Below are 24,580 nucleotides of genomic sequence, written 5' to 3'. Positions count from 1 at the left end.
TCACGAGGTCAGGAGATCGAGACCATCCTGGCTAATACGGTGAAACCCTGTCTTTACTAAAAACACACACACACACACACAAAAATTAGCCGGGCGTGATGGTGGGCACCTGTAGTCCCAGCTACTTAGGAGGCTGAGGCAGGAGAATGGCGTGAACCTAGGAGGCAGAGTTTGCAGTGAGCCGAGATTGTGCCACTGCACTCCAGCCTGCGGGACAGAGCGAGACTCCGTCTCAAAAAAAAAAAAAAAAAAAGCAGACTACAGAACTGTATATGGTCTGTGTGTGTGTATACATGCAATAAATGGAAAGAAATATACCACAATTTACTAAGTGCTATGGGTGGTAGGCCTAAGGGGGGATCTATTTCTTTTCTACATTTTTGTTCCAAATCATCTACAACAAACATCTACTATTTTTCTGATTAGGAATAAAAGGTATTTTAAACACTACAGAACAATTTGCCTTTTGTTGAGAGCCCAGCTCCATTAGGGATCATCTCCTTTCAGGCTTCCCTGAAGGACACTACTGAGCCACTGCATCTAACACATGAGGCAGCTAGAACATCAGTCAATGTGAGAAGAATCTATGAGAGACCAGGGACTTCTGCCTCAGTGGAGGTGGTGACAGCACATGCAGTTGCTGAGGTTTTCATTTGCAGTTAAGCACAGTAACCAACTTATTTCAAAAGATTATATTAGGTTCCTTATTAGAAACATGGAATTTCCTGGATAAAATATTTATGCTTTCAAAAACAAGAATGAAGTGACAGATAATCTGAAACCTTGTTCTTCAAGCTCCCCATCATGCATTTTCCCGTCAAAGTCTTCTGACATCTCAATGGCATTATCCTCGCCCTTAATACCAGATTTTGAATCAGGATCCTCTTTGTCTTTTTCTTGACCCTTCTGAAATGTATCTTCCACCTACATAAAAAAGTATTACAGTAAACATAATAAATGAAACTTTACCAATGTTTGCTTCAGCTCTGAGATATAAATGCCAACGTTAATGGTGTAAAAATATATTTGGGAGAGGAAAAAAAAAAGAGAAACAACAGAGACAGCCACATGGAATTTGTCAAATTTCTGGAGTTAGTTTCCACTTATTGTAATCAGAGAGTATAGAATTTTGTTCAGGTTTTCTTATTGGGAATTGTAAAAATAGTCCCAGAGACATTTGCAAGAATATATATTCTTTGTAGGATAAAAAGTTCATCAATCTTTTATTATCCAATTCTTTAATACTATTTTTGTCACTATGACTGCTGAAAGACAGTGGCCCAAGATAATCTTGTTCATTCTTCCTTGGTTTATATATTTCTTTTATAAAAAATTATTTTTTATGTTTTTAGACAGGGTCTTACTATGTTGCCCAGCCTGGAGTGCAGTGGCACAACCATGGCTAACTGCAGCCTCAACCTCCTGGGATCAAGCAATCCTCTGCCTCAGCTTCCCCAGTAGCTGGGACCACAGGGACATACAACCACACCTGGCTAACTTTTTATTTTTTGCTAGAGACGTGGCCTTGACATGTTGCCCAGGTTGGTCTCGACTCCTGGGCACAAGCAATTCTCCTGCCTTAGCCTCCCAAAGTGGTGGGATTACAGGTGTGAGCAACTGAGCCCAGCCTAATTTATATGTTTCTATATAATTGATGGGATATTTGGGGCAAAAAGTTTTGTGATTGTTACCTCTTTCATTATGGTTGATTTTTGAAAGTTCTTTTTAAGGCTGGGCACAGTAGCTCATGCCTGTAATCCCAGTACTTTGGGAGACCGAGGCAGGTGGATCACAAGGTCAGGAGTTCGAGACCAGTCTGGCCAAGATGGTGAAACAGTGTCTCTACTAAAAATACAAAAATGAGCAAGGCGTGGTGGTGGGGGCCTGTAATCCCAGCTACTCAGGAGGCTGAGGCAGGATAACTGCTTGAACCCAGGAGGTAGAGGTTGTGGCGAGCTGAGATCACTGCACTCTAGCCTGGGTGACAGAGCAAGACTCCGTTTCAAAAAAAAAAAAAAAAAAAAGAAGTCCTTTTTAAAATACAAAAGTCATGGCCAAGCATGGTGGCTCACGCCTATAATCCCAGCACTTTGGGAGGCTGAGGCGGGCAGATCACTTGAGGGGTCAGGAGTTTGAGAACAGCTTAGCCAACATGGCAAAACCCTGTCTCTACTAAAAATACAAAAACTACCCTGGCGTTGTGGCGTGCGCCTGTAATCCCAGCTACCTGGGAGACTGTGGCATGAGAATCGCTTGAACCCGGGAGCCGAGACTACGCCACTACACTCCATCCTGGGGGACAGAGCAAGACTCTGTCTCCAAAATAAAACAAGTTTCCCCGTAACACCTCCATCCTCGAAGCCTCTCAAAGAATGACTACCAATAACATTCTAGTGAACCTTTGACTTTTTTCTATGAATACACCAACATATACTTAGTGATACAGGTGATAGCTATCAATACCTGCCTCCCAACATCTTTTTAAACAAAAAAGAGATCATGCTTTACAGACTGTTATGCAATCTGCTTTTTTCATTTTTATTTTTCTGAAACAAGCTCTTGCTCTATCATCCAGGCTGGAGTGCAATGGTGCGATCTTGGCCCACTGCAACCTCCACCTCCCAGGTTCAGGCGATTCTCCTGCATCAGCCTCCTGAGCAGCTGGGATTACAGGTGCATGTCACCACACCCACCTAATTTTTGTATTTTTAGTAGAGACAGAGTTTTGCCATGTTGGCCAGGCTGGGTTTTGTTTTGTTTTAATTTTATAGAGACAGTGTCTCCCTATGTTGCCCAGGCTGGTCTTGAACTCCTGGCCTCAAGGGATCCTCCTGCCTTGGACTCCCAAAGTACTAGGAATCCAGGCGTGAGCCACCACACCCAGACTGTAAAACACATCTTTTCTTAAAAACATCTCAGCCAGGTGTGGTGGCTCATGCCTGTCATCCTAACTACTCAAGAGGCTAATACAAGAGGACTCCTTGAGTCCAAGAGTTCATGGCTGCAGTGAGCTATGATTATAGAACTGTACTCCAGCCTGGGCAAGACAGCAAGACCTCATCTCTTAAAGAAATAAGATCCTTAGGTTATTTTCATGTTGATACATACAAAACCATCTCATTCTGCTTCATTCATACTTTTACCATTGTTCTGCATGGATGGTGCCATAATTCTTTTCTGATGAATATTTGGATTGTTTCACAATTTTCACCATATAAATAATGCTATAGTAAATATCCATGTGCAGACATATATACACACTCATATACCTATTTATCTTTGACACTAGCATTTCTATAAGAAAACATGGAATTTGGGGGTCAATGAATACACATAATTTAAAATTCAGCAGACACTACCAAATTGTTCTGGAAGCTTTGTAATCCACGTAACGTTTTTTGCATGAACTGTACTTTTCTATTAGGTTTGCATTTTTTTTTTTACTTTTTTTTTTCTATTAGAAAAGTAGTATACAGTGATTAAGTCAGACTTGAGAAATACAGAAAGGCCAAAATAACAAAGCCATTATCAAAGGATAATATAGGTCCAAAAAAAAAAGTTAGAGCTCCATAACATAAATACTAGCATTATTCTTTTGGCTTTTAATTTCTTTTCAGTTTTCTCTGCCAAGGAAGAGAGGGAATTTGAATTGGTTTTCTCCTTTATTTTTAATAACTATAAAATTACCTTAAATACAAGTTTCTGATCTGATTTAACTTAGAATGTAAGTGATACACCCAACACACACAAATCACTCCCAAATGAGACAGGCATTTTAAAAATCCATGCAGTGTAACAATCTTAGTCCACAACATCTGAATAGTTCAGAAGGTTGCTTGACTCCAACCAAAAACGATACAGATTTTTTAAAACTCTCTATGCCTAAAAGATATACAACAGCAAAACCTATTAACAGCAAATTTTGGCATTATTGTTTAATGCAATTATCACTTAAGATAGGCCTTTTATGCTTAAAAATACTATCAAAAATACTCTAGAAAATTTCAGCAAATATCTGCCCATTAAAAAAAAAAAAAAAAAAAGTAAAAATCATTTCCTCCCTAATTATAGCCGCAACCAATGACGGAGTTGCCAGGTTCCTTCCTGTGGATTTTAGGCTTTTTATTTACACCCACAGCCCAAGCACCAATATATCTAGGGCTCTGTAGATCACACATTAAAAACAGCCTAGTAAAAACCATTTTTATGTGTAACTTACATATTGAAAAGAAAGAGAGTGATCTTCTGTCAACTGTATACCCATGTGAAAACGTACCTGTTCTTCATTTTCTATCTGGTCACTCACATCCTTCATGCCCTCGCCTTCTCCAATTCCACCTCCCTCATACTCATGGAACTCAGTTGCTCCCTCTCCAGCTGAATCTTCCATAAATTCTTTGGGCAAGCAAAATCCCTTAGAAAAAAGAAAAAGGAAGTGAACAATTAGGCACAAAAGCAATTTTAAAAGGGGATTTTCATTCTTGCCACAGGAAAACAATTTAAACACATACTGAATTCTTTTTCTAGCTCATTATCTTAAATTTGCTGGAAGTGCAGTAGACTTCTGACATTCTTTTCCTCTTTGGTGCTAACAGTTATGCAGTTTTACAGCTTGACATCAGATTTAACATAGGACTTGACTTTGTAGAAGCTACTGGCATGTGGTCATTTGTCACTTTGCCAAGACAAAAACCTAAATGAAGTATACTAGAAGGACAGTATTTAGGAAAAAGTCCTTGAGCAAGAGAAGAACAGGCTCTGGAGAGAACACAGTCAGACACAGAAATGTTGAAAAAAAACTATTTTATACAGGAAAATAACCTGAGAAGAATACTAGCCCGCTGGGCAGAAGTAAAAAGAAAAAGTAGTGACTGTCAATCAGAAATTTTAATTTTGTAAGAGAAAATATATACTATGAAGATATTTGTAAATCTGAGGATGAGAATGCACAAAAAAATAAGCTGCTAATTAGCAAGGAATTAAGATCCAAAAACCAGTAAACACTAATTATGACTTGGTTACACAGAAACAGCTTCCTGTGGATCAAGAGCTTTAATTACAACCTATATCTATTATCTTAGTACTGTCTAACCTACTTTCAAGTTCCCTTGGAACTACTCAGAAGAGATATGAATACAATTTGCATACTTAGAAAAATTTTTAAAAAGGCAAACCCACTTTTAGGACATATATTCTCAGAATGTTGATTGGAAAATACAGTTTGGCTTACTTGCTTGATTTTCCCGTTGAACTACATTATTCAAATGAGAAACATTCAGAGACAGATGAATAAGACCACACAGGAGGGAGTTTCAGATGCCCTTACCAGAGTATATTACTGCAGTTGCTACGTCTGGGATAGCCACAGGGCTCCCAACATTCTACACATAGCAGAACCATTCCTACCCACAAACAGACAAAGGTTTGAAAGGCCAAAGTCATTCTACAGCCTGTCAGACAAAAGCTACAGTGCAAATGGACAAATCTAGCTGAGCCAAATCTCAAGGCACCCGTGCCATACATTTTCCTGCCACTGTCTTTAGCATACAGTGTTTTCTCCAAGAAGCAATGGAATGTTAAGACTAGCTTGGTGCCCACCAGAGGGGGAGAAACCTGAGACTCATTCTTTTACTTATTATTACTACAGATAAACATTTTTATCCTCTTGATACAAGGCATTAGGCTTGGCTTCCACTTTTTAACTCTTTCCAGTATTTCAGAGACTCAGAACTAAGAACTCTTAATTGTTTATAAGAAATCTAGACCCCATCTTCAGTTTGTAAATTCATATCTTCCTCAAGTACATCTCATCTGTATTTAGCTTGGAGAAAATCTTAGAATGCTAAGGAAGAAGAAAAACAAAACTTATATACTCAAATGCAGGTGGTTCTCACAAAAATGCATACAAGTGTAGGCAGATCTCATTTTACAAATGAGGAACTTGAGGCTTGGTGAGGTTAAGAGAGACCGAGAGCTGGACACCTCTATGACTAGACCTGCCCACACCATGTTGCTATTAGATTTCACTGTCTGCTGCCCCTGAGTTTCAAGGGGAGGGTCTACAATCTCTACAACCTCAGTGCTTTTCACAATACTGGGTACATGCCTGAAAGAACAAATTACTTCCCTGCTAAAGAAAAAAATTGGCCGGGCACGGTGGCTCACACCTGTAATCCCAGCATTTTGGGAGGCCAAGGTGGATGGATCACGAGGTCAGGAGATCGAGACTATCCTGGCCAATGTGGTGAAACCTCCCATCTCTACTAAAAATACAAAAATTAGCCAGGCGTGGTGGCATGTGCCTGTAATCACAATTACAATTTTGGAGACTCTGTCTCCAAAAACAACAAAAAAAAACAAAACAAACCAAAAAAACCACATTTATTTATTTATTTATTTATTTATTTATTTATTTAATTTATTTATTTGAGATGGAGTTTTGCTCTTGTTGCCCAGGCTGGAGTGCAATGGCATGATTTTGGCTCACTGCAACCTCTGCTTCCCCGGGTTCAAGCAATTCTCCTGTCTCAGCCTCCCGAGTAGCTGGGATTACAGACACATGCCACCCACGCCCGGCTAATTTTTGTATTTTTAGTAGAGATGGAGTTTCATTGTAATATTGGTCAGGCTGGTCTTGAACTCCTGACATCAGGTGATCCACCCGCCTCAGCCTCCCAAAGTGCTGGGATTACAGGCGTGACCCACCACGACAGTGGGAAAAAAACTCTAATAATAGGTCCATTATCATTTAATCACAGTTACACCTACATGGTTAAAAGAAGACTTAATAGCCTTAAGGGTTTATCCTACAACTGTAGTTCAAGAGTTAGCTGAAGAGGATTTAAATTGGGGATGGGAAGAGAAGGGTGGTAACAGAAAGCAGCAGCTTTTAAGACAGCTCTGGAGTTTAGGAAACTCATCAGTTTGGGGGATAGGGTAGGTTGGGGATAGGGGGTATCATCTGCAGGTTCCCAGACTTTAGTGGAAACAGCGTTAGCAAAAGGATGCCAGACAAAGCCCTAAATAGTCCACAGGGAGAGCAAATCACATCCTGCTATTTGTGGTGGTCCAAAATAAAACCCTATCACACCAAAGACCAGTGATATGAAATTTACTTGGGTCCCTGCTGCTCATAGTGCACCACGTGAACGGTCCTTACCTTCTGGGCAAGCTCCGTAAAGACCTGGGCAAGCACAGAGAGCAGCTTTGCAGTACTACGGTGAGTTGCCAAAGACATGGTCAGGAAGAAGAGGACGAGGTCTGAGTAGCTGGAGAGGACCGGCACCAGGCGCACCAGCAAGGAACAGGATTGGCTGAAGAACTGAGATCAAAACAGAACAAAAGGCCTGCTCACACTGCTTGGCAGGTACCAGATTTCCGTTCTGGAACTAGACAGTGGTGGTAATTGCACAACATTGTGAATGTACTAAATAGTACTAATGGCAAGTTACATGTATGTGTTTGTAACCCCCATCCCACCCCAGTACACACAGCTCACTGATATTTCTTCATTTACATATATCGTCACAAAAGTACAATCTCAAACCAATGTCTCATTTGGCTAACAATGTTGGTTTTTTAAAAATATAATGTTGGCCAGGCACAGTGGCTTATGTCTTTAATCCCAGCACTTTCGGAGGCCAAGGTGGGTAGACTGCTTGAGCCCAGGAGTTCAAGTTCATGTTGCGTGGGCAACATGGCAAAACCCCATTTCTACAAAAAATACCAAACAAAAAAAACAGATAGCCAGAACCCATCTCTATAAAACTTTAAAAATCAGCTGGGCACGGTGGTGCATGCCTATGGTGCCAGCTATTTGGGAGGCTGAGGTGGGAGGATCACCTGAGCCCAGGAGGTCAAGGCTGCAGTGAGCCATGGTCACGCCACCTCTCTCCAGCCTGGACAACAGAATGAGACCATGTCCCAAAATAAAATAAATAATAAAAATAAAATGTTTATAAATAAATTCTGCTGATTGAAAGTTAGCACTGGAGGCAATGCTACAGAATAACATACAATGTTCTGCAAAGTAAGTTGCTTCTCTGGACTTACTGCAAAGACTACAACTGCTTACTCTTCACTTATTGTAGTGGGAATGGTGTTTACATAGGGTGGCCGCTAAGCCTCCGTTGATAACGTCATCTATCAGTAATATCAAATATTTGGGAGTGTGTAAGATATGAAAGAATCCTAATAGATATTCTGAATGGTTAGCATTTCTGCACCTATGCATCTAACAATTAGCTAGCAAGCCCTAAGCTTTTCAAAGCTTGTCAATGACTTTGCACGTATAAATAAAGAGACCAAGTTCTTAGTGATTTTGGCACCTGAGGCCTGCTCTGGGACTTATCCACGTGCAGGGAGGTGAAGCCCGCTCTGCCTTTGCTCAGTGCATTCTGAAGAGGAAGAAGTTTGTAAAGAACAGTTAGTTACCAGGTGCTTTGCTGCTGTACCATCCTCACCATACGATTTCAGCCTCTCCAACAGCTCAGAGATGGCAGAAATTATTTTCTGCACATTCAAAGTGCTCACATCGGCCCAGAAGTCATCCTCTAAGAGTTTTGTTAGATGTCCTGATTGCAGTCTCTCAAAGCCTGCTGCCTCATTCATTCAGAGAAAACAACATGATGAATAACAGAAAACAAATCCTTTCATCTCTATCCATGTAGTCATCTGTTTCTAACATCCATCCTTAACTACTTAGCCACAGAAATAAGTCATCAAATACAAAAATTAAAACAGGCATGAAACTAATTTCTGCCTGATTTCAGACATACCGTACTCTTCTTGTGGGCTCGCTTGGTCAGTGTTGTCCTCTGTGTTCTCTGCTTTTTCATTCTTGCTTTCTTCTAAGTTCTGGATGGCACAGAGGATGGCTCGGATAGCAATTTCCATTTTCTCTGAAAAATCTTCCACAAATCCTTCATCCAACATTTGATTTCCTAGCAAGTAACATGGTGTAAAACAAACATACAAACACCAATCATTTGCTTTAGTGCCTCTGGAAATCATTAAAAACACTCATTTCTTGATGAGCCACTGAGTCAAGCTGTGCCAGATACAAAGAAGAGACAAATTCCTTGCCTCGATAAACTTATAAGTTTATTACCTTGTATTAAAAACTTTTTACTAAAATAATGTAGAAAATATGAAAATAACAGTTAAGACAGTATGAATAAACACTAACTTAGTCCAAATATCAGTGCCAAGCTTTTTCAATCTAAGGGAAAACTAACAGACAGTGAGCTGATGCTGCCTTCCTATGTGTGTTACAAAGTATGTAACAGGCATCCAAACAAATGGGGCAAAAAAGTTAAGAGCTGTGGATTTCAACCGCACCTCCCTGCCTCAGAACCCTGGACAGGTACGTGTAGCCCAAAACATAATGTGTCTTTAGGACAATGAGACTTACATCTACAAGACATCATTTCTACAGTGGGCTTCCATTCCCTGACTGAACAATATTCCTTACCTCCTTGGCTACCTGAAGTAAGCAGATGTGTCTTCCAGGTAGTAAAGTCAGCCATGGCTTTACTAATTTCTCCTCTTACATATTCCAGACTTTCAACTAGTGCCATTTGTGAGTCTCTTTGCTCAACCTCCATCCCTGGAAGAATGAACAAGGACTCTAGGCCCTGCAAATGAACTGACACCTGGGACAAGCAACTCAGTGCAGAAGAGCAAACTTCAAAATCTTTCCTGCAACAGAAATGCCACAATGTTGAAAGGAATGCATTACAGTTCCCACAAACACACACCCCTCCCTGCAACCACTATAATATACGCAAGGTAGAACTCACCATAGCTGAAGTTTACAGCTAAACACATGCCACAGAGTGCTGTGCAGGTCCACTGAGGAACAGAGGACTGAAGCACAATTATTTTCATAATTTGATTCTATTACTAAACACCTAGGTTTAGTAATGGAATAAATTTAGTAATTTATTCCAATTAATTTATTCCAATAAATGATAAATTTATTCCATTAATAATATTCCATTATCATTAGTCTTTGGTGTGATAGGCTTTTATTTTGGACCACCACAAATAGCAGGATGTGATTTGCTCTCTCTGTGGATTATTTAGGGCTTTGTCTGGCATCCTTTTGCTAACTAAAGTCTCAGAACCTGCAGATGACACTCCCTATCCCCACCCCACCCCATCCCCCAAACTGACGAGTTCCCCAGACTCCAGGACTGTCTAAAAGCTACTGCTTTCTGTTAACACCCTTCCCTTCCCACCCCCAATTTGGATAAGCACAGTAAGAACCTAAGCACACAGAGAAGTGTAAAGACATAGACACACTTACCAAGAATGAAAGAGAGTCTCACAAGACTGCTGCCTAATTTTGTCGACGTCAGCTTTCACTGTTTTAATGGTTTTTAGCATCTCTGTTACTCTCGTAGTTGACTGTTGCCAAAGCTGATCCTGTTTCCGCATCCGGCAACCAGAGGGCAGCTGACTTCCAGGTACTGGAGATGGGTAGCTCAGATTGGAGGGAATTAGGTCTGGTAATACTCCACAAAGTTGTCCCTTGCTAAGTTCTGGTCCTTCCAGGCAGGGGGCAGGAGGCTGCCCCAGTGCCTGGGCATTGCCATGGCCTGGAGCTGGCCCTACACTGGGGCAGCACTGGAGGAGCCAGGAGAGCTGCTCGAGCAGGATCTGGCACTGCATGGCCAGGTGCTGCAGGCGCTCGGTCCACTGCTGCACGCCATCCTGAGGAGGGAAGGCCACGGGGTAGGCCAGGGGCCCCATCAGCCTGCTGTGAATCTCTTGCACACAGCTGAGGAGGTTCCTGTACAGAGAAACCCATGGGAAAAACACAATGAATGACACTTTAAACCATGTCACCACATTGTTTTAAAAGAAATTTGTGTTTCTGAACGAGCATGGGTTTTTTTATACAGTCAAGAAGGAAGAATCCCCCAGATAGGTAAAAAGTCTGTTAAAATGCCTCCCAAAGTACTTAAACCCATCCCTCAGTCTTTCAGGAGAAGTATCATGACACAATCACACCACTACAGTGACTTCAACTAACATTATCTAGTGAATGTGCTGTACTTTGCTACATAAACCCTAATGAATGGAGGAGAAAATACCTGAAGCTAAAGTGAACAGTCTGGAAATACTATCTCTCAGCCACGAATCCATTCAACAGATGACAACTTTCCTAACTGTCCTCATCTCTTAATTATCTGTTTCCATTGAGGAGCCTCCATGTATGGCTCAGATTGCCATTTGGGGGATCCCCAAAGCCTAAGTAACAGAAGCCGACTCAAATCTCATCTGTGCCCAAGACCGTCCCACCCTAATACCATGAACACAAGCCTAACTATTGGCCCACATGGACTTTCGGCAATATATATCCTCATTCCAGATACAGGTATAGTTCAGCCATGACAATTTTCACTGCCTGACACAGCCCTGAAATCTCCAAAGCTCCATATTCTCAGGAGGTTCAGTCAGAGCACAGAGGGAGAGGGACACTAGAAGCATATCACTGAAAGCAAGGGGCAGAGCTGGGAGAAACCCTACCTGCCTCTTTGGGCCTTAAATTCATTTCACAATTGAGAGCATGTCTTATTCCTCTCCCCATGTGCAGCAACTCTGAGCTGACTTGGATCTAATTCTTCTGAATTCATGCCACAAGCCCAACTCATCAGCTGATACCTGAGGATGATCCACTGCTCACTGAGCGTGGTCAGGGAGCGCCGCTGTTGGACGAGCATCTTCATCAAATGTGCTGAGAACCCTCTGCACCGCTCCACGTTGCCCATGCCCATTTCCTGGCAGAAGAAGGAAAAACATGCTGAAGGGGCTGCTGGCAAACACTCACAGATGTGCCTCTAGAAAGTTGTTTCTACTATAAGCATCAGACATGCCGCACTCTAGAGGTGACACATTCATTTTTTTGAGCAGTGTTTCTCCAATTATGCTTGCGCCGATCATTGATATTCCATAGCCAGGAACTGGATTTAACTCCAAAATGCATTTATTAGTGGTCTTTTCTCAATTCACAAAGGGAAGAAAGATCTAAAGATGGCATTCTCCATTTGAAGTTTTTAATTTTTCTTAAACATTAAGAAAATTTGTCCTGCTGGCAAGTGTAACAGAATTTATTTAAGGTATTCTCTGATTTTGCACAAAATTATATTGATATTTATTTTAAGTTTAAGGATGTACTGCAAAAAGCTCAGTTCCACTAACAGGCTGTTATCACTTAACAAGGTCTGAGAATGCGACCCTGGGATGAACAGAACAAGAGCTTTCCCTGAGCCCCTGCAAGACTCATGTTCTATCATTCTACCTTGGCAGGAGTTGCTAGTGCTGCGTTAAGCCTGGCATGCCATGCAAGAGAGCGATAAAAATACTTCTGGCATCCATCCCATGAAGACGAGATTTCTGTAAGCAGCCTGGAAAAGATATCAACATCATTTACTTAATTAAAACCACGCTCTCCCACCCTAGATCCTGAAAAACTCAGATACTGGTATATTTGGCCATAACCAAGAGTCAGCTGTCTGAGGTGGTTTACTTCTATTAGGACTCACTCGGTGAGGCACTCATTACTCCTTTACTTAACTTAGCACTGGAAGTATCATGAGCTGTGGAGATTTCAGGGCTGTGTCAGGCAGTGAAAATTGTCATGGCTGAACTATACCTGTATGGTTTCTTCAATGAATTCTTCCTATCTTGGCAATGGAGGCTAGGGGATCATAAACTCTGATGCCTACAGGGGCCAGGCAAATAACGTAAGAGGACTGAGGACAGCCAAGCACAAAATGATGCATGGCAGTGACAGCTGACCTCAATGTGGGGAAGACTCAGGGGTTGTTGAGGGTTCAAGTAAGCTGGAGAGCATGTGTCCTTTCAAAAGGAGGAAACTACTATTCAACTACAGCACTGCTGACCAAATGGGAATGCAAGCCTACTTGGCAAATTTTCCTGAAAACCTGAAAATCCAGAATGCTTATGTAAAATTTCCCTTCTACAATGTTCTGTTGAATTCAAATTTAAAGCCCTGGGAGGGCCAACTGAGCAAATAAAACACACACGTGTACTATACCCAGTTCATGCAAAGCATCATTCACAACATCCTCTGCTGTGCTGTAAATAGAGGTAGCTCTGCCTGTCTCAATAGTGTATGGACTTGCAAATTCAATAACATATTAGAACTTATGAGGAGTGTATGCATATAGAGCAACTAAAAATATACCATTTTCTAATAGATTTCCACATGTATGATCAAATGAAGTGAGTAGACCTCAGGAAAATCAAAAGACAAAAAAAAAGAAGAAGAAGAATGGAGAGGTGAATGCAAGGAAGAAAGAGAAAGAAAAGAAATTTTTTTTTTTTTTTTTGAGACAGTCTTACTTTGCTATCCAGGCTGGAGTGCAGTGGTGTAATCTCAGCTCACTGCAACCTCTCCACCTCCTGGGTTCAAGCAATACTCCTGCCTCGGCCTCCTGAGTAGCTGGGATTACAGGCATGTGCCACTATACCTGGCTAATATTTTGTATTTTTAGTAGACACAGAGTTTTGCCATGTTGGTCAGGCTGGTCTTGAACTCCTGACCTCAAGTGATCTGCCCACCTCAGACTCCCAAAGTGCTGGGATTATAGGCATGAACCACCGCACCCAGCCTCACACTTTCATTTGAATGTCCATCAGGAGTCACCTCCTGAGCCAGGCACTTTTGGTAGCCACAGTGGTGTTGCTATCCCCATTTTTGCAAATGAGGACAAGTTTTAAATTACTTGTTCCATTTATAAGTAGGGAAAAAAAACAGACAAACCTAGAATCAGCCTCCTGAGTGCTGCCGACGATGGACAATGCGCTCCGGAGATCTAACGGGTGAAGATGAAGCATCTCTTGAGGATTTTTTGAACGGGCCCATGCAAGACCTTTGCGATATGACAAACCTAGGAAATAAACAGCATTTGTTTAAGCAAAGATGCTTAGGAGAGAATGGATGTGCCCCTCTTTCTCTTGCTACTCAAAGCGAAGTCTTCTAAACAGCATGAGAGCTTGTTAGAAATGCAGACTCTCAGGCTGCACCCACACCAACTGAAACAGGATCTGTAGCGGCACTTCCACAAGATTCCCCAGGTGATTCACATGCACGTTCAAGTTTGAGAAGCACTGCTCTCTATGCTATGCAGCGAACAATGGTACAGCATGCAGTGACAGAAATTTTAAAAGTACAGATTCTGCCAGGCGCGGTGCTCACACCTGTAATCCCAGCACTTTGGGAGGCCGGGGCGGGCAGATCACAAGGTCAGGAGATTGAGACCATCCTGGCTAACACGGTGAAACCCCGTCTCTAGTAAAAATACAAAAATTAGCCAGGCATGGTGTAGTCCCAGCTGCTTGGGAGGCTGAGGCAGAAGAATCGCTTGAACCAGGGAGGCAGAGGTTGCAGTGAGCCAAAATCACACCACTGCACTCCAGCCTGGGCAACAAGAGGCAGAGGTTGCAGTGAGCCGAGATTGCACCACTGCACTCCAGCCTGGGCAACAGAGTGAGACTCAATCTCAATAACGTAACATAACGTAACGTAACGTAACACAACGTAACATAACACAACGTAACATATAACATAACATAAATAAAAATATAGATTCTGAGAAACCTCATACAAAGCGGAAAGTATCTGGGAATCATAGGTGGCTGGTCATAGGATTTTCCTGCATGTGAGTGGAACTCTTAGACATCTGGAAACCTTGCCTGTACCTTCTGTTGTCCACTATCTCAACTGTCTATGGAATTTCCCCCAAATCAGACATGTCATTTCTCTTCCTAAAAGTTGGTGACTACATTTCATTGGGTTTCAAGCGAGAACCTTACCAATTTTTGCAAGGTGTTTAAAGAGGTCTGACAAAGCTCGTTGTTTTTGCATGAGAATGTGCTTGGCTTCTGACCGCTGCTTCTCCTTCTCTGCAGAGGGTTCCACCTTTAAGCTCTGCAGCTCACTCACAGAGGAAATCACTTCACCTGTAAGAGAAAACAAGGTGGGGAGGGGAGACAATAAGAAAATCCCAGGGGTCTGGTAATGTGTTTGTTACCCAACACCAGGGACCTTTTGGAGAACAAAGGCCAAGTATCATTCATCTTTATACCCTGGGTACTTAACATAGTCCCTAGCATTTGGTAAAATCTCATTAAGTGTTTTAACCAAACTGGTCAAGGTGCACGGAAATAGAAAAATAACATACAGGATTTCAAGTCTCTTGACAATAACAACCCAAACAGCAGCAGTCATTCTTTTGTATTTAGGGGTTTTATAATCCATCAAGCAAATGCACTTATTGAGCACCAACTTTGTGCAGTGCATTATACTAGAACTTTATAATCACTTGAAGGAAATTTCAGATTAATGTGTGTTGAGTTTCCACTTATAGCTGGTAGATGGTAAATTCTCTTTTCATGTGCACAACTTCAGAAGCACCTATTTGTAGCTCCATTTTACAGATTTCAAGAAAGGCTCAGTGAGGTCTAGTCACTATCTGAAGGCCATGTGGTTAATGAGTAGATGAGCCAGGACTTGAACACTGGCCCACCTTACTCCAAAGCCCAAGTTCTTTCTATACAGCACCAAGCTGCCTTCCTGAATACACATGGGTACCAATAACACAAGGGTGCCGCCTCCCTGCTGCAGGCAGTGTTATAGGCCGGGTTGTGTCTTCCCTTACCCCTCAATTCACATGTTAAAAGTCCCAACCCCCAGAACTTCAGAATGTGACTATATCTGGAGACAGGGCCTTTAGAAAGGTAATGAAGGTGAAATGAGAATGGGCTCTAATCTAATCTGACTGAAGTCCTTAAAAGAAGAGATTAAGACACAGAACACACAGATGAAGAGTGACCACGGGAGGACACAGTGAGAAGGTGGCCATCTGCAAGCCAAGGAGAGAGGCTTCAGAAGTAATCAACCCTGCTGACACCTTGATCTTGGACTTTTAGCCTCACACTGAAGCCATCCAGTCTGTGGTACTACATTAAGGCAGCACTACCAGCCAAACATAGGCAGTCACCAGTGAGTACAAGGACACCAAAGACATCAGACTGACAGTGTGGGAGAGTTAGAGGATAAGGGAGGTTTTACATCCCGCAGCACATCCCCTCTCCAGGAGATGCAAATGGATCTGTATTCCACTCACCCCCATCCCCAGGCTTGAGTCACCTTGAGCAACGCTGACAAGTTTTAAAAAAAAGAAGAGCTCCCTGAGATTAGATGCAACCTCATTAAAAGAAAGCCAGCCTCACTGACAGCACACTCGCTGCGGGTGGGGGGTAGATGGGGTGAAGGAGGTAGTCAGAGGCTGCCAGGGGCCCAAACATTCTATAAAATTCTGGGCTCCCTTCCCAGCTATTGCTGTGTTACACTATGAGATCTTGGCTCTCACTTCCTGAGCAAAGACAGCCTGAGAAATGAAACTGCTGTGCCTCTCTGAAGTGAAGAAAGCAAGAAGATGGGGATGAATCCTCCTCAAATGAGACAACTTTTTGACAGTGGGGACAGCTTAGACACTGGGAAATCCACCTCTGTGCCCCTTTACCCGTACCGCCAACCAACAGGAACTAGTATAGACAAGGCTCTCATAAAAGATGGCACAGTGCCAGGTTACATGAGAGGACGATAATGTGAAAATTATGACTGTGTGTTCTCAGTAGGCTCCTGTTTCTGAGCACTGTGGGTTTTTAAGCCCACTTGCTTATTCAATCAAGTGTTCGGCACTACACAGGATATCAAAAAAGAACACAGGTGCCACATTCTCAGCCCTCCTGTGCCACTGGGGAAAACAGAGAGAAAGACCCACCCTTGACCTGGACGCTGGCACCCACCTGTGAACTGATCGAGGCCCTCCACAAGGCGAGGCAGGGGGCTCTCCTTCATGAACGTCAGACACATCTTCCTCATGCGTTTCCTGAGCTTTGGCAAGCGACGTAGAAGCTCCCCTTCGAAGGCGGAAGGAGCAGCGCCTTGACAGCACTCTGGAATTGTGGCCTGTGAGACAAAGGACAGATTAGCCTCACTGCCAAGAATGGCAGGCATCATTTTAACCTGCATGGGAATTAAATTTAACTGTTGCACACACAAACACATCCCTAGTTCAGCAAGTATTAAATTACCACCATGTCCGAAGTCTCATGAGAACAAATATAGCATCACTAAAATTAAAAGAGACATACTGCGGATATTTAGAAAACCATATTACTGCTCCATATGAGATCACTATAACAGAAGGATCCCCATGCCCCTACATCCAGCAATGCTTGCTATGATAGCCACAAGGAGCCTCCAGTTCTGAATTATGAACAGAGTAGAATGAATAATGTCATTGATACCCTCAAGGTGCTGAGCCACTTTGTGTTTCTCAGACACAGTAGCCAGGCGAAACTGGTCCTACTCCTATGACCATTTACCCCTAATTAACAGTTCAAATTTCAGGAATTCAGATTTCTTTCCTTTTTTTTTTTGAGACAGGGTCTGGCTTTGTCACCCAGGCTGAAGTGCAGTGACCTGATCTTGGCTCACTACAACCTCTGCCTCCCAAATAGCTGGGACTGCAGGCATGCATCACCACGCCCTGCTATTTTCTGTATTTTTAATTGAGACAGGGTTTTACCATGTTGGCCAGGCTGGTTTTGAACTCCTGGTCTCAAATGATCCGCCTGCCTTGGCTTCCCAAGGTGCTGGGATTACAGGCATGAGCCACCGCACCCCAGACACAGGAATTCAGATATCATATGAAGGGAAGAGCTTTCGTCCGTCAAGGGCATATTTTAGTTTTTTCCTGAACTTCCTATGTTGTCATTACTAGCAAATCAAAATTGTTGATCAGAATGACAGAAGCAGTGAGCTGACAAATACAGTCAAAAGAAAATAAATTTGGTAGCCATATCATATCTCTGCAGCCATCTTATGGCTATATGTTCAGTTTCTATTATGAGTTTTGAACAACTAAAATAACAAAAATAGCTTAAGGACGTTCATTACTCACTCTGTGAACCTCAGGTAGGAAATACAATAAGAAAACAAAACTAATTACTCTTTAAAAAGTAATTTTTTTCTGGAGAGACAGGGTCTCATGTGTTGCCTAGGCTGGTCTCAAACTCCTGGGCTCAAGTGATCCTCCTGCCTCAGCCTCCCAAGGTGCTGGGATTACAGCCGTGAGCCACTACGCCTACCCAGAAATTACTCTCCTGAAGAGTGCCTTCCAATCCTGGAGCTCCCCACACCCAAGGACATGAAGCAGGAACATCCATTCTATAACAGACCTGCTAACTCAAGATTTATCAGTTAAATTTTCAGAAATCTTGCAAGCCAAATCTTAATTGTTGGTTCTTGAAATTTTGCCATAATGGGAGTATTTACACCACAGTAATCAGCATCTGCTATAAACCAGCACATCATGGCACATATTCACACCCTGTGCAGTAGCTTCCTCATGTGGTAGCCCACAGACAGCTTCAATGGCATATTCTTAAACTGACGCTTCAAATCTTTGCTCATAGCAGATGAAATGTTCACAGGTAAAAGCACAATTATTTCTCACAGGCTGACATTAAATTTTAAGCAGCAAGGCCACGTGCGATGACTCACGCCCATAATCCCAGCTCTTTGGGAGGCAGAGGCAGGGAGGATCACTTAAGACTAAAAGTCCGGCCAGCACAGTGGCTCACACCTGTAACCCCAGCACTTTGGGAGGCCAAGGTGGGCGGATCAGGAGATTCAGATCTTCCTGGCTAACATGGTGAAACCGCATCTCTACTAAAAAATACAAAAAATTAGCCAGGCGTGGTGGCAGGAGCCTGAAGTCCCAGCTACTCAGGAGGCTGAGGCAGGAGAATGGCGTGAACCCAGGCGGAGCTTGCAGTGAGCCAAGATCACATCACTGCACTCCAGCCTGGGTGACAGAGCAAGACTCCGTCTCAAAAAAAAAAAAAAAAAAAAAAAAAAAAAAAAAGACTAAAAGTTTGAGACCAGCCTGGGCAACAAAGTGAGACCTCATCTCCACAAAAAAAAAAAAAAAAAAAAAAATTAGCTGGGCATGGTGGCATGTGCCTGTGGTCCCAGCACTCAGGTGGTTGACGTGGAAGGATCATTTGAGCCCAGGAGGTTGAGACTGCAGTCAGCCATAATCATGCCTAGACAACAGCGCGAGACTCTGTCTCAAAAAAAGCAAAAAAAAAAAAAAAAAACCTTTTACCAACGAGATCAAGATTTTTTGCCTTATTTTGCAGGGAAGTCAGGCAAACAAATACATACTATATATGTCCAAAGAACAAGATTTCAAAGGCATTTTCTTGTCTAGTACTGAGGCATGCCTTGCACATAACAAACAGATCCCACTTGACCGGCTTGGGAATAAGCCAGCACTGTCCCACAACCAAGTACCTGCCCAGCTGCTGGTCGAGCTAACAGGGTCTCCCTCAGTGCCCTGTTCAGATTCTGAATGGAAGACGCTTCAACTGCAGCTCCATCTGTTGGCCTGGGCAAAAAGTCAGGCTGTTGTTCCTTGTCGCTCTCCACCAGGGATGACCGGCAGGGTTCACTCAGGACTGCTTCAAATTTCTTCATGAATTTAAAGAGGGTCCTGTCCCCAGGTAATCACAGAGATAAGAAGAAAAAAACTGGATTAGCAAGTGAAGAAATATAAAAAATACATGATCATGCATGCATACATAATTTAATACCCTGTACCTTTTATATACAGTGATCTCCTTAAATATTAATAGTTGTTTTATTTTTAAGAGAAAAAGTATGGCAGTTATTGTTATCCTCCTTTTCTAGAAGAGAAACTAAAGCCAGAAAGAATGGGATTGCTTTGCTCAAAGTATACAGCTAGTGGGTGGCAGAAGACTTGAGACATAGCCTGCTTTGTCTCAAGGCACACCAATCCTTACTGCAGGTAGACTTTGCTCAGAGAAGAAGAGGGTGGTGTTGAAAGCAACATCAAAACAATCAAAGTGTTATTTTTTGAGAAGTTTAACACACTTAATATTAAGTCAGGTTATGGTAACTATGTAGTCTTGCTCCCAACCACACAAAATTCTATTTTGGTTGTCCCCAGTTTTAAAAGACAGATTACCTGTGTGTCTTTTCTACAGATTGTTTAATGGACCAGAAGCTGACATCATTCCACCTGGAAATCTTAACAAATTCCTGTAAGATAAATGATGTTCAAGAAATGGCTTTATAAAGCTACTGTCATTTTGTTTCTTTCTAGATTTCTGTTCAGCAAAGACCAGAGCCCACTCTATCCCAAACACAGGACTGTGTGTTAGTGAACAAGTAAAACAAGTCTAAAAAAGAAACCATGGGCCAGGTGTGGTGGCTCACACCTGTAATTCCAGCACTTTGGGAGGCCACAGTGGGCAGATCACAAGATCAGGAGATTGAGACCATCCTGGCCAACATGGTGAAACCCCGTCTCTACTAAAAATAGAAAAAACAGCCGGGCTTGGTGGCATGCGCCTGTAATCCCAGCTACTCAGGAGGCTGAGGCAGAAGAATTGCTTGAACCCAGGAGGCAGAGGCTGCAGTGAGTTGAGATCGTGCCACTGCACTCCTGCCTAGGCAACAGAGCGAGACTCGGTCTCAAAAAACAAAAACAACACGTTTTGGTCTCAAAGTGATTTAAAAAAAAAAAAAAAAAAAAGAGTGCTACTACAGTCACTAAGTCACCTGACATATACTCCAGCTTAGGAACCGCCAAGTTAGTCATGTCCCTGTACCATGGTTGGTTCCACAACCACTGGGAATATCAAAAAGAGAAGTCCCTCCTTCCTCCGTGGTAATTCAATGGTGTGTGGACCAGCACGCCATGGCATAGCTCTGAGCTGGGAGACAGGCCTGGGCAAGACCAGGGGAGCACAAACAGATTTCTGTGGCAGTTCTCTGAGGAGGCTCTTACTGGCCACTCCACCAATCCCTCACACACACTGCAGGTGACAAAAAAAGTCAATGCCACCGATGTATATATTGCCATCCTCCCTAGCAGTCAGTGGCAATGCTTTCCTGTATTCCCCTAGGTCCCTGCCTCAGTGTTAAATGGACAACAGGGTTAACGAAAGAGAATTTGCTGATTTTGTCCTCCCAAGAGTGATCACGACAGCTGTTCATCTTACTTTAAGTTCTTTTTCTAGGGGGGAACGAAGTTCCACAATTTTGGCCTGGACCCGGTCAAAGAATTGCTTGTAATAATGGTACAAATTCCATAGAACACTGCAAAGTGAATCTGGAAGAAATGAAAAGGAAACAAAAACACCACACTTGCTGCATGTGCTACTGGTGCCAGCTGTGGCCTTCATATTTCAGTGATGATCCTTCCTCATTACTCTCTATGCCATGAGATTACACTGAGTTTCACAGGCATGTTATTTAGGGATCCTGTCTGAGTTTAGCATTTCCCAGAGATGCAGGCTGTCAATACTCCCCTATTTTTCACTTCGGCTTATAACAGATGATTTTCGCACTTTTTTTCTTGAAGATGATGTACTCCTAGGTTCTTCTAAAATCACAATGTCAAATTCTTTCTGTGAATCTTATTGTAAAATCAGCAGAAACTGAGCTTTTTTTAAAAGATGGCATATTAAGCAGTTCACCTCATATGCTCATTCATGTACAATCTATACTCATCTTGTAGTGAGACTTTTATCCCAATTGCTGTGGTCAGGGACAGTACTTGACAGTGGGCAGTTTTATGTGCAGTTCCTTGATGGTTGGCAGTGCTTTCACTGGATGAAAGAAACTAATAATGGCCTGGATCAAGCAGCAGCTTAGCAGGACATTTAGTGTCTAGACAGAGAGATGTGCTGCCTCAACATGCTAGGTCCTGAGATCTTCACCTGGCAATTTACTTCTGCCAGAGCTCACTAGTCATCTGCACCTCATTTTGAATGTTCTTCTCTATATCGAATGTGAATTGCATTAAACATAACTGTGTCTTATTTAAAACCTAGAGTGCAATGAGGCACCTGTCTCATGTAGAAAATTCAAAGCCTAACTCATTTTAGTAATGCAATGTCAAAGGAAAGGAAAAAAAAAATCCTCACCCTTTCCTTCAACCTGTGGCATCAGCAAGACGTGACAATGGAAAACCAGTAACATCTGAAGTCGCACATGGAACTCTCCCAGCGAGGATCCTTCAATAAATGCTTGTAACGTGCTGACCAACAACATCAAGGTCATCTGTTTGTCATCTTTAAAAATTCAAAGAGGAAAATATATATGTTCCTTCGACCTTGACTCCCTATTCCTAACGTGCATGCAATCTATTTGGGATACTATGGATGGCCAAGAGGTAGACATCACAATGTGAAACTCTCAAGCAAGGACCATGGCTAAATTCTAAGCTGATTTAAAAGTAGCAGGCCAGGTGTGGTGGCTCATGCCTGTAATCCCAGCACTCTGGGAGGCCAAGGCAGGCAGATCATTTGAGGTAAGGAGTTCAAAACCAGCCTGGCCAACATGGTGAAACCTCGTCTCTACTAAAAATACAAAAATTAGCCAGGCATGGTGGTGGGCACCAGTAATCCCAGCTACTCAGGATGCTGAAGTAGGAGAGAATCGCTTGGGCCTGGGAGGCGGAGGTTGCAGTGAGATGAGATGGCACCACTGTACTCCAGCCTGGGCAACAGAGCAAGACAAAAATAAATAAATATAAACAAAAGTAGCAGCTGCACACAGGGCATATGTTAAATGCACTCACAGCAAATTATGAAAATGAATTATAAGATGCTTGTCACAAGTATAAAAAAAAAAGACTGTTCATTCAAGCATATTGGCTACTACCTACCAAAAAGTCAACTTTCAGTTTGACTTCTATCATGAACATAGAGAAGAAGGAAACCTTATCATATGACTGGTTCTCTAGACTTTTGGAGAAGACATTTAAACCTCTCAGACTTTTGTTACTATTCTCTCAGTTAGACAAGCACGATTTACAGTTTTCTTGGCTGACCTCTCAGAAATATCATGAAGTCAAATGGGAGGCATTCCCATGAAAGCAATGTAGCAGGAGAAGCGGGAGCAGGAAAATGTTACACTTTACAGCACTCCATTTAGCTGGGAAGCTCTAAGTGGGCAGGAAATGTATTGCCAGGCATTACCTTCCTGTTCTTCTGTTTGTTCCTGCATGTGCTTCTCAAGCATTTGATAGATGGAGAACCAGTGCTTGGTCGATTTCTCAGTGTGGCGCTTCATAGTATTATCCAAACTCATGGACCAGCAGCTGAAACGAGAAGAAGCCAAGGAGGCATTTAGGGAAACCCATTTGAAATATCTGACACCAGAGATGCAGAGGCTACATGCTCACTATCCTCTCCTCCCAAATGGAGATGGAGGAGCCACCCAGTTTCCTCCCTCAAGAATATATGCTGTTGTCTGGACTGTATTCAGGTGATTTTAATGCCCTACTGTTAACGCTGTGATTAATAACTGAAAAGCACATTCTGTAGCTGTAATACTATATAAATCCTGAAGAAATTTAAACTAGCAAAAAACAAAAGCCCTTACAACCTAAGTTTAGGAGAGGGAAGGAGAGTCACTTACTTCAGCTCCAGTTTACGCCACCGAATGATCATCTGACTGATCAAATCAAGATGTTTCCGCAAAGACAAAGTTCGACTTGCATTTTCCTCCCAATCCTAAAGAAACAAAGATAAAATTTACTATGGACATTATTCAATGCCATAATCACCTCCTCCCTCAAGAACATCTTGAACTTTGCTTGACTGAAGACTACTGGGCCCTTAAACAACTTGTACCAATTGCAGGAATGAATTTACAGTGTATCCAGCTTCAAGTTCTTTCTGTTCACATGACAGAACTCCATCAGAGCCAAGTTTAGAGGCTGGCAAAAAAGCAGTGTTTACAGACTGGAGTCTGAATTTGTGCTGTTTGCTATCTGACCTAGAAGAAAGACATGTGGCCCTTTCCTGTCCAATGGGGAGGCAACAGCTAACTCAGAGGCTATGAGGGCACTGAAGGGGATAGTGTATGTGGGCACTCAGTTGGACTGAAGGCCCACCTGGAAGGCCGGAAGGAGTGTACCCTCATTACCGGTGGATACTGCATCCCACTGGATAAAAGGCAAGGCAGCTAACCCTCACCACAGGGGCAACGGCCTCACTGGCAATGATCTCACCCCATGCCAGAAAAACCAAGGATGTTTATCTTTTTCCAGCTCAAACTATAATTTTCTGTCTAACAACAAAGGTGCCACAAGATACATCTTTTGCCAACTGACCACCAACAAAAATGAGGAAGAGAGGGATTAGCTCACCTGTGCCTTTGCCAGAAGGATCTCTAAGCCATTCAGGAACTTTGAGATGGGACTGGAAAGTGGGAAACTACGAATTCTGTCCACTACAACCAGGAGCTGCAGAAATAAAGATTTGGGTATCTCAGTAGGAATACCAGTGATCCAAAGTCACAGGGTACTGAAGAGAGTCCTGACCAGACGTTTCCCCACAATTCTCTACTTTTAGAACACCTCTGAATAAACAGAGCAACATGGCAACATTTTATTATGTGGTCAGCAACTCCTAACCAACAAATAAAATTAACAGA

At 42.5% G+C, this 24,580-nt stretch overlaps 1 protein-coding gene and 1 long non-coding RNA gene across 3 annotated transcripts in view; one reads left to right on the top strand and one right to left on the bottom strand.

The window, feature by feature from the left end:
• The window catches only part of MDN1 (midasin AAA ATPase 1), a 184,752-nt gene that overhangs the window by 21,151 nt on the left and 139,021 nt on the right, over positions 1-24,580 (bottom strand). The window contains exons 67-85 of one of the 2 annotated variants that reach the window (XM_015136925.3): positions 24,294-24,389; positions 23,561-23,655; positions 23,119-23,240; positions 22,063-22,209; positions 21,136-21,245; positions 20,097-20,170; positions 19,403-19,601; positions 16,846-17,008; positions 14,848-14,994; positions 13,796-13,922; positions 12,308-12,413; positions 11,671-11,786; positions 10,310-10,795; positions 9,473-9,699; positions 8,778-8,942; positions 8,434-8,597; positions 7,160-7,321; positions 4,277-4,414; positions 783-924 (exon numbers count right to left, since the gene is read on the bottom strand). In XM_015136925.3, coding sequence (XP_014992411.3) covers positions 783-924; positions 4,277-4,414; positions 7,160-7,321; positions 8,434-8,597; positions 8,778-8,942; positions 9,473-9,699; positions 10,310-10,795; positions 11,671-11,786; positions 12,308-12,413; positions 13,796-13,922; positions 14,848-14,994; positions 16,846-17,008; positions 19,403-19,601; positions 20,097-20,170; positions 21,136-21,245; positions 22,063-22,209; positions 23,119-23,240; positions 23,561-23,655; positions 24,294-24,389 — 2,986 coding nt within the window. The remainder of the gene's footprint in view (positions 1-782; positions 925-4,276; positions 4,415-7,159; positions 7,322-8,433; positions 8,598-8,777; positions 8,943-9,472; positions 9,700-10,309; positions 10,796-11,670; positions 11,787-12,307; positions 12,414-13,795; positions 13,923-14,847; positions 14,995-16,845; positions 17,009-19,402; positions 19,602-20,096; positions 20,171-21,135; positions 21,246-22,062; positions 22,210-23,118; positions 23,241-23,560; positions 23,656-24,293; positions 24,390-24,580) is intronic. The other variant, XM_015136926.3, reaches the window with a different exon arrangement.
• On the top strand, positions 10,346-13,065 carry LOC144340316 (uncharacterized). The gene is made up of 2 exons (XR_013416296.1): positions 10,346-10,469; positions 11,603-13,065. It is a non-coding gene; the product is annotated as an uncharacterized LOC144340316 (long non-coding RNA).

Source organism: Macaca mulatta, chromosome 4, assembly GCF_049350105.2.
Source record: "Macaca mulatta isolate MMU2019108-1 chromosome 4, T2T-MMU8v2.0, whole genome shotgun sequence".
Classification (NCBI taxonomy): domain Eukaryota; kingdom Metazoa; phylum Chordata; class Mammalia; order Primates; family Cercopithecidae; genus Macaca; species Macaca mulatta.
This window is presented reverse-complemented; position numbering and strand designations above follow the sequence as displayed.